General features: G+C 35.0%; 2 protein-coding genes and 1 long non-coding RNA gene across 3 annotated transcripts in view; all 3 read left to right on the top strand.

Annotated features, from left to right (window-relative positions):
- LOC145232100 (uncharacterized) overlaps nt 1–13,200 on the top strand; it is a 129,856-nt gene that overhangs the window by 109,849 nt on the left and 6,807 nt on the right. The window contains exons 12-15 of the mRNA XM_080096612.1: nt 2,676–2,846; nt 3,016–3,177; nt 3,279–3,440; nt 3,542–3,703. Of these exons, the coding sequence (XP_079952738.1) occupies nt 2,676–2,846; nt 3,016–3,177; nt 3,279–3,440; nt 3,542–3,703 (657 nt within the window). The remainder of the gene's footprint in view (nt 1–2,675; nt 2,847–3,015; nt 3,178–3,278; nt 3,441–3,541; nt 3,704–13,200) is intronic.
- LOC145232103 (uncharacterized) lies at nt 4,037–7,027 on the top strand. The gene is made up of 5 exons (XM_080096617.1): nt 4,037–4,319; nt 4,403–4,472; nt 5,177–5,330; nt 6,127–6,238; nt 6,379–7,027. The coding sequence occupies exons 3-5, from the start codon at nt 5,274–5,276 to the stop codon at nt 6,546–6,548; spliced, it is 339 nt and encodes a 112-aa protein (XP_079952743.1). The 5' UTR covers nt 4,037–4,319; nt 4,403–4,472; nt 5,177–5,273; the 3' UTR covers nt 6,549–7,027.
- Nucleotides 10,534–11,907, top strand: LOC145232108 (uncharacterized). Its single transcript, XR_013860834.1, has 4 exons — nt 10,534–10,643; nt 11,074–11,154; nt 11,442–11,495; nt 11,824–11,907. It is a non-coding gene; the product is annotated as an uncharacterized LOC145232108 (long non-coding RNA).

Raw genomic sequence — 13,200 nt, 5'->3', positions numbered from 1 at the left:
TTGTCCTTTATTCTGGTAACATGATGTCATCAAATGGTGGCCTAACATATTTTTTGCTGTGTTGTGTGTACTTTTTTTGCAAAAGGGTAACATATTTATTACAAACTGTTTATGATGGTGGTTGGCTTGTTTGTACATCGTAGCTGTAAAGAATTTTAACATTTTCAGAGATTTATGACAATTATACTTTTTTCACAGATGAAATTATTGGACCTTAGTGGGAGGAAAGTCACAGATAAAATTGCATTTGCAATAGCTTCCTGTGCTCATAATATTAAGGAATTGGATCTAGGGGAATATACAAATTGTAAACTGACAACTGTTGGAATTTGTAAAATTGCAGAAGTCGTTTCCAAACTTCCACAACCAGTAAGTTTGACAACAATTGAGGTCATAAATATTTTGCTTTAAGGTTAATTTAGTTTTTTTAATATACTTGTCTTCTTTGGAAACTAAGATGTTTTGGCTGTTAAGTATTTTTAAATTATGATTATTGTGTTGCAAATTTATTGCATTTTGTTTATCGGATTCACAGATTAAATCATTGGACCTTGATGGGAACAAAGTCACTGATGAAAGCGCATCTGCAATAGCTTCCTGTATTCATAATATTGAGAAACTGAATCTGTATAAATGTGAACTGACAACTGTTGGAATTTGTAAAATTGCAGAAGCTATTTCCAAACTTTCACAACCAGTAAGTTTCAAAACAATGCAATGTCTAAAAACTAACTAACATGAACTTAATTAGTTTTTTTTCTTTTTGTTGGGGGGGGGGGGGATGTAGGTTTAGTAACATGTAGGTTTATGGCTAAAAAATATTACAATTTTGGTCATTGTTACATATTTACCACAAATATGTTTTGCAGATTAAATCATTAAACCTTAGAGGAAGCTATGCTTCTGATGAAAGTGCATCTGCAATAGCTTCCTGTATTTATAATATTGAGGAATTGGATCTGAGGGATTGTGGTCTGACAAGCGTTGGAATTTGTAAAATTGCAGAAGCCATTACTAAACTTTCACAACCAGTAAGTTTAATAACCATTCAGAAGTTAATGTATTTTTTTGTATGTTTTTTGTTTCTTGAGTTTATGTGCGAGTTGTTTCTTTTAAATACATTAATTTTAATCCAAAAAATCTTGCCTTGACCGTTTTGGTCAAAGCCACTTAATTTTTTATTCAAATAATAAAAATACATCTGTAAACATTTAAAACGAGGCAATATAAAAACTTTTATCAACTTATGAATTATACTTTTTCTCTTTCTGTCCTTTTCTCAAATGCTGTGTAACTTTCTGTTTTTTTAAGAAGATCTCTGTGTCTTCCCAATGGTTGACTACTTTGTTTTGTACTTTTAATTTAATATTATATTTTTTGCTGTCTGCCAGATGCATTCTAGCATAGAAAAAAGGCAACATTGATTCAATGTGTTCAGTTAATTGTCACTCGTTGTGGCAGGGAGGACCCTCTATATATAAAGAAAAAATGTTGCTCAAAACACCTCTAGTGGTCAAAGTTTCAAAAATTGACCAATTGTTAATGAAGTTTTTAAAACCCTATTAGTTTCCCCACTAGCCTCCTAAAATGGGTGACTTTTGAAAACAGTGTCCTTTTTAAATACAATTTGGACCGCTTGTAGAATATACCATTTAAGGGTGTCAATTGCTACGTTTAACCCTGAAGCTCCTACGTTTATCCAACTAGCCTCTAAATTAGTATTTTTTTAAACAATATTGAAATTGTATGAAATTTAGATAGCTTGTAGAATTTACTAGTGATGTACCGAATCGGCGAAATTTCGATTCGGCCGAAACCGAATATTCGGTGGTTTTCCCAAATAAATTCGGCCGAATCAACCGAATCATATATGACGTCATGCAAAGTCGTATCCTACGCGTTTGACATGAAAGCAGAAGTTTATCTACTAGACAATTAGTGCAGAATGGTTGTGTTTCGTCCTTATTTTAGTTCTGTAGGGTTTAACATTGTCCCAAGCACGATTGCCAACCCGACAATGGAAAACTGATTTTTTGTCTGCAGTGGAAAAAGCGTCAATATGTCAAAAAATATAATGATTGACTCGCATTGGCCCCAAGCACGATTGCCAACCCGACATTTTCGTTGTTACTGAGAAGAAAGGACACGTTTAACGCTTTAAATGTGTGTTCGGAAAAGATTCGGTTTCGGCCGAATCGCAACAAATTATTCGGCCGAAACCGAATCTTTGCAAAAATGACCGATTCGGCCGAATAAATTCGGCAAACCGAATATTCGGTACATCTCTAGAATTTACCACTTTTATGTAGATGTTGATGGTTGTGTTTCATCCTATAGCTTCAACATTTAACCCACCACTCTTCTGCAACAATAGTACACACAAAACTGACAGTAATAAACCACTCCATGTTGGCTTGTTTGTAATTTGTGGCTGTTACCAAATTTCATATTCTCAGGAGGTTTATTGCACAATATCTTGTGCAACAATGGATTGGGAAGGAAAGAAATTGTCCATTATTTATGGTAACATGATGTCGTCAAACCATGGCCTAACATATTTATGGCAGTGATAAACTGTGCATGGTAGTGGTGTTGGCTTGTTTGTACATCGTAGCTGTAAAGAAATTTTATCAATTTCAAAGATAGATTTATGACAATTATACTTTCTTTTACAGATTAAATTATTGCATCTTGGCTTGAACAATGTCACTGATGAAATTGCATCTGCAATAGCTTCCTGTATTCATAATATTCAGGAATTGTATCTAGGGGATTGTATAAGTTGTGAACTGACAAGTGTTCGAATTGTTAAACTTGCAGAAGTCATTTCCAAACTTTCACAACCAGTAAGTTTGAAAACAATTGAGGTCATAAATATTTTGATTTAGGCTTGATTTAGTTTTTTTTTAATATACTTGTTTTCTTATGGAAACTAAGATGTTTTGCCTGTTAAGTATTTTAAAATTATGATTATTGTGTTGCAAATTTATTTCATTTTGTTGATCTGATTCACAGATTAAAACATTGAAGCTTGGTGGGAACAATGTCACTGATGAAAGTGCATCTGCAATAGCTTCCTGCATTCATAATATTGAGGAATTGGATCTGTGGGATTGTAAACTGACAAGTGTTGGAATTTGTAAAATTGCAGAAGCCATTACTAAACTTTCACAACCAGTAAGTTTGAAAACCATGCCGAAGTTAATGTAGTTTTTGTATTGTTTCTTGAGTTTTTTTTATTATTGTTACAGATTTACCACATTTGTGTTTTTTTACAGATTAAAACATTGAACCTTAGTTGGAACAAAGTCACTGATGAAAGTGCATCTGCAATAGCTTCCTGCATTCATAATATTGTAAAACTGGATCTGGAGGATTGTCAACTGACAAGTGTTGGAATTTGTAAAATTGCAGAAGCCATTACTAAACTTTCACAACCAGTAAGTTTGAAAACCATGCCGAAGTTAATGTAGTTTTTGTATTGTTTCTTGAGTTTTTTTTATTATTGTTACAGATTTACCACATTTGTGTTTTTTTACAGATTAAAACATTGAACCTTAGTTGGAACAAAGTCACTGATGAAAGTGCATCTGCAATAGCTTCCTGCATTCATAATATTGTAAAACTGGATCTGCAAAATTGTCAACTGACAAGTGTTGGAATTTGTAAAATTGCAGAAGCTATTTCCAAACTTTCACAACCAGTAAGTTTTAGTAAAACATTGAAATACTTGAGTTGTGGTAAGGTTAAACTATTTCTTTATGTTCAAATAAATTTAGATGAAAAAAATTGACATCTGTGGAAACACAATTAATGAGGAAGCAGAAAATAGTTTGCTCGGTTGTTTGCACAACATAAAAGATGAACTTTGGGTGTCAAAATCACTCACAAGTGCAGACTTTGACTCAAAATTCTCAAAATTACGTACACCAGTAAGTGAAACATTACCATAATGTTTCTTTGCTATTCACATTAGGTTACATCACAAATTTATTTACATCCAGAAACCCTACCTGAATGGTGTGTGTACGTTGTAAACTGCAATGGATACCAGCTTAATTGTTCAGTCAGTGGCAAAAAAGAATTTGCTCCAACTAAAGAAACCCAAACTAAAAATAACCTTCTTGCAAATGATTGCCTGCTGTGATGAAGGGAAAATAACATGTTCTGCTACAGGACTGAATAATTACTGACATATTAAATAAATTGAAAAGGAAGCAAAGGAAAATATTGTTTGCTTGTTTCTGCAACAACCTTGTTGTGTATGAAACAGACAAAATTGCAGACATCGGATCCAAGTGCTGAAACTACCTGGACCAGTAAGTGATAGATTTTGTTTGTTTGTAATTTATTCTGTTATGCCTTGTATATTTTAGTGCTGACCATTAACTCTTCTTCTCAGCACATCCTGTTCAACAAATTTAATCTCGAGGGAAAGAAGATAAACTGCTGATTTCTTCCAATCCTTGTAAGTAAGTTACAATGTTTTTTGTTCTTAGATGCTTTTAGTGCCATTCAACTGTCTATTACAGTGGTTCTCTTGGGGGGCCACGAGCTGTGTTCCAGGGAGCCACAGGTGTAAACTCACCCAAAAAATCCACTAAAAGCCATTTTCTTTTTAACTTTATTCCCTAATTTAAATGACTTTTTCCCATTATATTTGTCTATATTGATGTCTTTCACGATTATGGATTCTTGTTTACTCTATTCGACCTGTTTAAAGCCGAAATTAGTACCGAATCCCGACATGAGATTGTCATTTGCATTTTTAAGGGGACCACAGGTCCACCAGGGTCACTGAAAGGGTGCCACAAAGCCAAAAAGTTACTTTTAGGGGACCATGGTCCACGAAAGGTTGAGAACCACTGGTTTATTAATAGAAATTACTGTCCCTATTTTGTGCCTTTCGAGAAATTTCACATCATCTGTATTTCTGTGTGGTAGAACTAGATTTAAAATTTTGTCTTGGTGGTAAACCCATTGTTTTCACAGAAGTACTTTCCATTAAAACAAATGTATTCAACCTAAATTAAACTTTTAGAAGATGACTCTTGCATTCTTATTATGGATGTTGTTTAAGGGAATTTTTCTATCGTTTTAAGATAAAAATATTGTCCAGTGTAGTTTTGTAACTCAGATTTATTTTCAATGTTTTGTATCAAAACCTATTTTGCAGCTCCACTCTACCTTTCATCATGCACAGGAAGACATCTTCTACATATGACTGACAATTCCTTGCTTTAGTGCTGGTCACCAACACTTCACTCAAGCTGATGCTTTTCAACTTTAGCTTGGACTTTAACATTTGCAAAATCCTGGAAAAGTTTCAAGTAAGTGAAAATGTTTCACCGATTTCGTTTTTGTGTGGTAATGTAGTTGGTGTTAAAGTATCTTCATACCACATTAATTTCTTTTTTTTTAACTAAAATCTTGGCTGTTTTGTTATAAAGCATTTACTGCATAATGCGACAGACTTCATCTCCATTACTGCACTGCATGTAACATATACAGGCTCATGTGATAATTTTTTATCTAGTGCCATCACTAGTTGAATGTTAGGTGTGTTATTGCGCCATTGCAGTTCGGGGGTTGTTAACAGCCCTTTGACGTCAGAAACATCAACGGTTGTTGCTCAAAACACCTCTAGTGGTTGAAATTTTAAACGTTGGCAGAATGGACTGAAATTTTGCAGTCATTGTGGTTTCCTACTTTTAAGTTTGTGTGTGTTAAACCTCCATTAGTTATCCTACTAGCCCCCTAAAATGAGTTTTTTAATTCAAATAGTTTTTACTCCATATAGCATATTTAATATGCACAGTACCAATCACTGGCTAAAACAACTTTCTTGTGTTCACAAACTTGTTGGTTCTAATCCCATCTCATTCTGTTATGTTTCTTTAAGCAGGCAATTTAAGCAGCATTGCTCCAACCCAGTGAAATCCGATGGGTTGAACTAAATCAACATCAGCCCAAGTTTAAAAAACTGAAATCAAAAATGATTTAACGTACTTGCAATGAAACAGACATCTCGGGGGCTCACTCAAAGTGAGGATGGCGCACTCACACGTTGCCTTTCCGTTGAAGATAAAAATTAAACCAACAAAGTTTATATTTGTACATCTACAGTGGAAAGATTATTTGGACCAAACACTTAGAGACTACGATTCTGTATCCAGGCTGTTTCGTTACTCAACACCAAATAATAAACAGTTTCTGGCTGACGCTCGTGTTAACTCTGGTAAGTATTTGTGTAAATTTCTGTGTAAGTTTCAAACTGTTTTATATGATTAAGCCAAGTAACCTAAACGTGGCTACATCAGAGTTCAGAAACCTATAATATGCAATTTGCCAAACTAATTATGTGATTTCATGCTTAAGGTACGACTTCTGAATACTTCAACAGATGCCATTTTAAACTGCTGGAATGCGGCTGGAAACATCACAACCCAGACGTTGCAATCAACTATTTTAGATTTCAAGACCTAATGCTATATGTGGAAAGGATAGAATCTTTAATATGTAAACTCGAAAACAAACCAAAATCGTAAAATCACATCTTTGATGCAACGTCATTGCAAATGACGTAACAATCAATATGCACGTACTGTTGTCGTATTTGAAGGTCTTATTAGCAATGCACCAAAACGACTGATCGACAGTTATGCTGAAAAAATGATGTTTGTTGCTTATTGATTTGTTACTCGCACGAAACGTGTTTTAAACAAAAGCTTCCATATGTTTTTTTTTGATATTTCGTGCGGTTGTTTTGACTTGAATTATTTCATTATACGAAAGCACTTTTTTATGAAAAATGATTTTTTCAGCTTCCTTGTGTTTTTCTTTAATCGATTGTTTTGGTACTTTTTAAGGAGAACTTATAATAAAGTCTTCCGCTATTTCAGAATTTTAGTTCCTTCACGTGGTATTTTGTCGCGTCCTGTGTGTTCACCCAAACCGAGTTGGCTACTACACAAAAATAATAGTGTTTCTGATTATATATTAGCAAAGATAGAAAATGAGAATCGCACCGAACGTGTTGTCTTTTTTGCGGGTTAGGAGAATTAAAATGCTCTTCACATTTTTAACAGGACAAGCACAACAATAATCCCAGTTGGCAAAACCTTAAGCTGGGGTCCGGCAAACTTTTTTAAAGTGTGGCCAAAACCAAAGTTAGTGATTTCTTAGCGGTGAGCAGTATTTATTTTTACGTTTTCTTCACCGTGTTTTTTAAGTTAACTCCAGTTACTCAGAATGTAGGTTATGGATATAACTACAACTGCAATTATGTCAAACCATCGAGTGTGTACAACTTGTTTGGATTACTGGTGTAACGCAGACCCTTCGGAGAAGTGGCCAGCTTCTTGAGTCAGCGTAACAGGTCACCTCCACATTCTCAAGAATTACCGCATATACGCAGCAGAGATGGGCGGATCGGGAAATTTGAGATCCGAAATCCGATCCTGGATTGTGATATACCTGATCCAAAATTTTCGAGCAACAATAAGATCCGATCCGAAAAATATCCGATTTTATTAGAACTGAATATCCAACTATTGGTTGCTGATAGTTAAGTTATTTAGTGTTTCCCCACTAAGTCTCGCATATATGCATTTCTTTTTGTGCACTATGCAGTATGCTCTCAGTATGCAGGGGGGAAAAATGATATTTTATACAACAAAAATTCACAAATATTATAATAATTCGGCAGCTCTAAAGTAGTATCCGGATCCGATCCGGTATCCATCAAAAAACGAAGATCCTGCCGGATCACGATCCAGTATCCGGATCCGTGCCCAACTCTGATACGCAGCCAGTCAGCCACCAATAGCACACCATCAAATGAAATTACACTGTATTTTGTTCACATGCACTTCGACGCAACAAACACAGTAACATATTATCTTCAAGTGGCACGAAAAATACAGGACACAGCTGCGAAAACCTAGCGATTTTAGGGGTTAAAAATACGCTAAAATAATACTCGGAGAAGGAAACAAACGGTAAAAAACGCAGCAGCTGTATACCTGGTCAAGAGAAGGGCGGTCTGAAGAGGTTGGAATCTCATTGGAGAACCGGGTGGCGCTAAAGGCAACGCGACAAAAGTTCGAGTGATGGCTCATTATAAAAATATGAATGTAGAGAATAACATTTGCAAATTTCAAAGAGCAGCGTTAAATTTAAGGCCAACACACATTGAATATTGTTCGGGGTGAATATGGCATATTGTTGATAATATTTCGCCATGAATCCCCCTTATTTTAAAGTTTGTGTTTAGGAGAAAACTATGCAAGACATGTTACTAAGTCCCCCTGGCGTTATGAACAATATTTTTTGGAAAGTTTCTGTCCTTAAAAGCGTAGAATATTCTGTCAAAATTTCAGTATCGTATCTTTTTTTAAGAGCGATAGCGACTGGTGGACAGTTTCACTCTGGTCTTTTTGAGCAACTCCCTTTACCACTCAATTAGTGTGCTTACTATATATCTAATCCTTAAGTGTACTCCGTAGGGGGATTATGATTTTTATTTGCTCAAGCGTAATGACAAGTGAACCAATAAACATCTTCAGCATTTAATTCCTTACAGCTGCTTAACATATCTTGTCATTTTTGTGAACAGTTTCCCGTTGACAGCTGCACCTGTAACACGTAGGCCTACATGTTAGTGTTGTTACAAACGATATCCAATACACTATTTAACTCAGCCTAATTATAACGTTAATACAAATCCACTGTGTACACATTTGTGCACAAATAGAGTATAGCTAAGGATTTAGATCAAGAAAGTGATCGGTCGCTACACCTATTGTCTCAACTTTCGAAAACAACATATTCATTGAATAAGTTTTGGCCCTAATCATTATATTCCTACCATTCCGTAAATTCATCATTCCGTAAATTAGTGTAATCGTGATGGTGTACATGAGCCAGAGTACTGGATTGTCCGGAGCCGGGTATTTGCCGGAGTCAAACCGGAACCGGAGTTTACGTTTTATAAGATCTGCAGAAGCCGGATTCGGAGTTCATGTTTCTTCCATTATTGCTTCGTTGAAACAACAATCGTTTATTACACCGGAGTATCATCAGAAGTCGGAGTCTAATTTTGCGCCTTTCTTCAGAAGCCGGAGTGAAGTCAAAGACATTTTCTCGGACCCAGAGTGGGTTCGGTGTCTAAAAAAAAACAGGCTTTGTAGGCTACACTGCTGTACCTCTGCTGGTGATGTTAAAGTGTCAACAATACGACAATTAATTCAAGCTGTTTAGTGACCCCTGACCAAAAGTTTAAAGCATGAAGAAATTTTCTTGATATTTCCGTAAAATAGTGGTTCCTGTATTTTTGTATGTGCGATAAAATGAATTTGAAGTCAGAAGATTTTGATTTATGTCGGAAATAGTGATATATTGTATTGTATTTAACCTAAAAAAAACAAGCAAAAAAAGAAATTTAGAATTTTTGGGTTCAGATGTTTTATGATAGAAAAACAAAATTAAAGAGGACCGACATAGTGTTTTTTGAATGTTTTTTTTTTTTTGGCTTGTAGCAATTAAAGCAGTATATTATTTAGTGTTATCGCTAGTATCAGTTACACAAACTGTAAAAAACTTGTCAACTAAATGTTCTTGTTTTTACTTTTTGTGATTTCACTTAAATGTTTAAAAGTGTTTTAGTTTTACCAACTGTTGACTTCTTCTATGTAAAGTGGCAGTTTGTTTTGCATTTAATGGAGCGGAATGACACAGAAAGTGATGTTCAACATGGTGATGACCAAATACAGGTTAGTTGTGCATTAAAATATTGTCTTAAGTGCCTTTCCTTTTGGTTAAATTTGAATCTAGGATGGTTTTTACTGTTTTTTTTCTTATAAGCTTCAAAAGCAGTCACAATATTATTCCAGAGTTTCAAATCATGTCAAGTGAAATAATAATCCATGTTTAAATTTGCTTTGATCTTCAGAATGCTTCAACAAGTGGACAATACTTGGCGTCTACCAGCAATCCTAACCAACCATTCCAACTCCAAGAGCCAGAAACTCCATTTATCTTCCACCAACCTCAAAACCCAAACATCTTTTATTATCCCAACCAAGCTGTTCCTCCACCCCAACAAACAGGTGCAAGGAACCGGTTTGATGCTGCAGCTGTGAGAGGAAATATTTCGCACCAATATCGACATCAGACATCATGGAACACTTGTCCCACCTACTCCTATGCAAACCAGCAACATTATGCTGCAGTGAATCCAGCTGATATTGGAGCACAACCACATGTCAATCAACAAACATATTCTCATCACGCCAATTTTCAGTTAAATATCCAACAATATTCTACAGTTAACCCAGGTCCAAGTGGTTTGCAGCAAAACCACAATCTGTCTCATTATTACCCCCAGCAGTTTTCTCGAACATGGTGGAACCAGCCACCATCTGTACAGAATCCATACTCTATAGAAATGCATCATAATGTTAGCTATCCATCTATAACATACCAGCAATCTGACAATCCGGCTCTAAGTGGAACAAATTCATGTGGCACCGCACATTATAACTTTGCCCAACAAACCCAAACATCTGCTGCAGCACTTGCAACAGAAACACACAATATTTCCCATGAAAGGCAACAACAAGTTCTTCAGCACCCCCAAGCAGGTAAAGTCATATGTAACGAAATAGGTTTTAATCATAAGTTTAATTCATGTCTTGTCTTTTCGGTGCACTAGAACCAGCACCAGCCCATGTTTTTGTGAAAACTTGATTTACTATCATAAATACCATCCTTAGTTATACACAAGGAAAGAGATTGACATAAGTAAGGAATCAATATTGAAGTTAAAAGGCAATCTAATTGTTGAATAAACTTATTAATTGATTCCAGAATCATTTGCTGTTCCATAGCAATCCCACAACATTTTTAAACTTTTGTATTTTGAACTATGGAAATGTTTGTTTCCAAATTTGTATCAATTTTGCTACAAAAACAAAATGATTTAACCTGCTTGTTATTGTGCTCCCCATTATGGTAAATGTGTGTTAAATGGGTCAACATTTTTTGTGTTAACTTGTCATATTATCCACACAGAGCCATCAGGAACAACAGTTGAGCCTCACATCAGTGGTGTTTTCCACAATCCTACCTTTAACATTTCTGGACGCGACACAAGTAAGTTTATTCTAGGTGGAAGTGTGAAACGTTTTCATATGTTGCTGCTTACCACAAAGGAAAGGTTTATGTGGTGTAATAGTACTATAAAGACAACCAGACATATGTCACTTGTGTTTGTGGTCTGCTTAGGGTTCGTGGTGTCATGGGGGTTTAATTGTTGAAGACAAGAGACTGTCTTACTGAAAACTATATCAAAAGCTTATTAAATGATCATTCGACTACAGCACTGTGAGAGGCTACTTGAGGATTAGGAAAATGCAATTTAATTATTATGAATTGTTTAGATACAACTGGAACAACTTCGCAACCACCAAGAACTGATGACAGATCCTATATTGGTGAGTTAAAACAAAGCAATCTTTAAAAATGTTGTGTGGTTCAGTTTTTGTAGTGGGTTACTCATTTAGTATGTAAAATTTTGACTAAAATCGGCCAACTTGTCAACTTTACAGCCCCTAATATGTATTGAAGTGCATGTGCCCCTGCACAATGAAACCGTCTGAAATTAACTCCATCCTATTAATGTTACAAATACACTTGATGGAGACATTTACTGAAATAACTTTGTTGCAAACAAAAAGTGTTGCCAGCAAAAATTTAATGGACTTTGATCTTGATAAGTTTGTTTTGACTTTTGATAAGTTTTTTTTTGTGTTTATTTTTCAGATTTACAAACTGTTAAAAATAATTTAAAAAAGTCAGCTGAAGATCGATGCTCATCGAAAAACTTTCTAAAATTAACAAAACAGAAAATTGAGATTTGTCCGATGGAAATAACAGACAAACCAAGTAGAAAAATTCAACCAGCAGAATATGAGACACCTAGGAAACAGAGAAAACTTGCAAAATCATCAAAAAACTGGGAAGAGGAGGGACATTACAACAGAAGAAAGGATTATGAGATGATTAATTTGAAAGATGAAAATAAAGTTCCAGTTGAAAGTCTATTTCAGTTAGCTAAACAGCAAGCAAGTGAAAATGGTGAATGCCAAGGAAAACATGAATGCCAAGGAAATGTGGTTGCCCTGATTGGACAGCCAGGAATCGGAAAAACAACACTTTCCAAAGTTATTACTGAGAATATACTCCAGGATAAAATGGAAAACATAACAAATATGGATTGGGTATTTTACATTTCTGTCAAAAATATAAACTTTCAAAAACCAGTAACGCTGGTAAATTTTCTGTTGAAATATTCACTTGGCAACACTGAATACAATATGTTAAATGGTGATGGATTCACTGCTTTTCAAGAAACAGTACTCAAAGAGATTTTATATTCCAAAAATGTATACCTTGCTTTTGATGGCCTTGATGAAGCTTCAACAGAATGGGATTTGGAGTATAAGGGTGGTGTGAACTTACGTGAAAAAAACAACCCTTTGGTCTATTTATTTGGTCTTATGAATGGAGACATACTACCTAATGCAAAAAAGCTATTTACATCTCGGCAAAATCATTTTTTCTCGATTAATGCAAATCATCGGCCATCATTTGTGGCTGAAGTTTTGGGTTTAAATACAAAATCTCAAGAGAGTTTGTGTAAACAGATTTGCCCTGACCATAAATATCAAGTGTGGAAAATCATTGAAAGCAACCCGAACTTATCTTACTCATGTTATGTGCCAGCTAAATGTGTGTTTATTACATTTGCTGTTTGGAAAAGCTTTAAGGAGGATTCTAGTGAAAGATTTCATTCCATTACTCATATTTTTGCATGTGGATTTAAGTATTATTTTGCTGATGGATTTGTAAAGGGCAAAGTAAAAGATGAAAAATACATGGATAAAATTGCCAAGTTGGCATGGAATGGATTTGAGAAAAAAAAATCTGTTTTTGAGAAAGCAGATCTTGACAATGTGGGAATAGACATTGAAACATTTGTTAACATTCTTTCAGCTTTTGTAACAGAAGAAAATTGGGGAATGACAATTCTTGACTGTGACAGAAAGAGCAACTTTTCACATTTAATTTGGCAAGAGTATTTTGCTGCTTGTTACCTTGTTTACTTCTCAAGTGTTGATGAGTTTCGGAAACTGATTC

Source organism: Phallusia mammillata, chromosome 6 (assembly GCF_965637545.1).
Source record: "Phallusia mammillata chromosome 6, kaPhaMamm4.hap1.1, whole genome shotgun sequence".
Lineage (NCBI taxonomy): Eukaryota > Metazoa > Chordata > Ascidiacea > Phlebobranchia > Ascidiidae > Phallusia > Phallusia mammillata.
The sequence above is the reverse complement of the archived record's forward strand: the minus strand, read 5'-3'. Positions and strand labels throughout refer to the sequence as shown.

Coding starts and splice junctions, on each gene's coding strand:
- LOC145232103 (XM_080096617.1), top strand. CDS start 5,274: ATGCTTTTCAACTTTAGCTTGGACTTTAACATTTGCAAAATCCTGGAA. Junction 5,331..6,126: donor AAATCCTGGAAAAGTTTCAA/GTAAGTGAAAAT, acceptor GTACATCTACAG/TGGAAAGATTATTTGGACCA. Junction 6,239..6,378: donor TGACGCTCGTGTTAACTCTG/GTAAGTATTTGT, acceptor TTCATGCTTAAG/GTACGACTTCTGAATACTTC.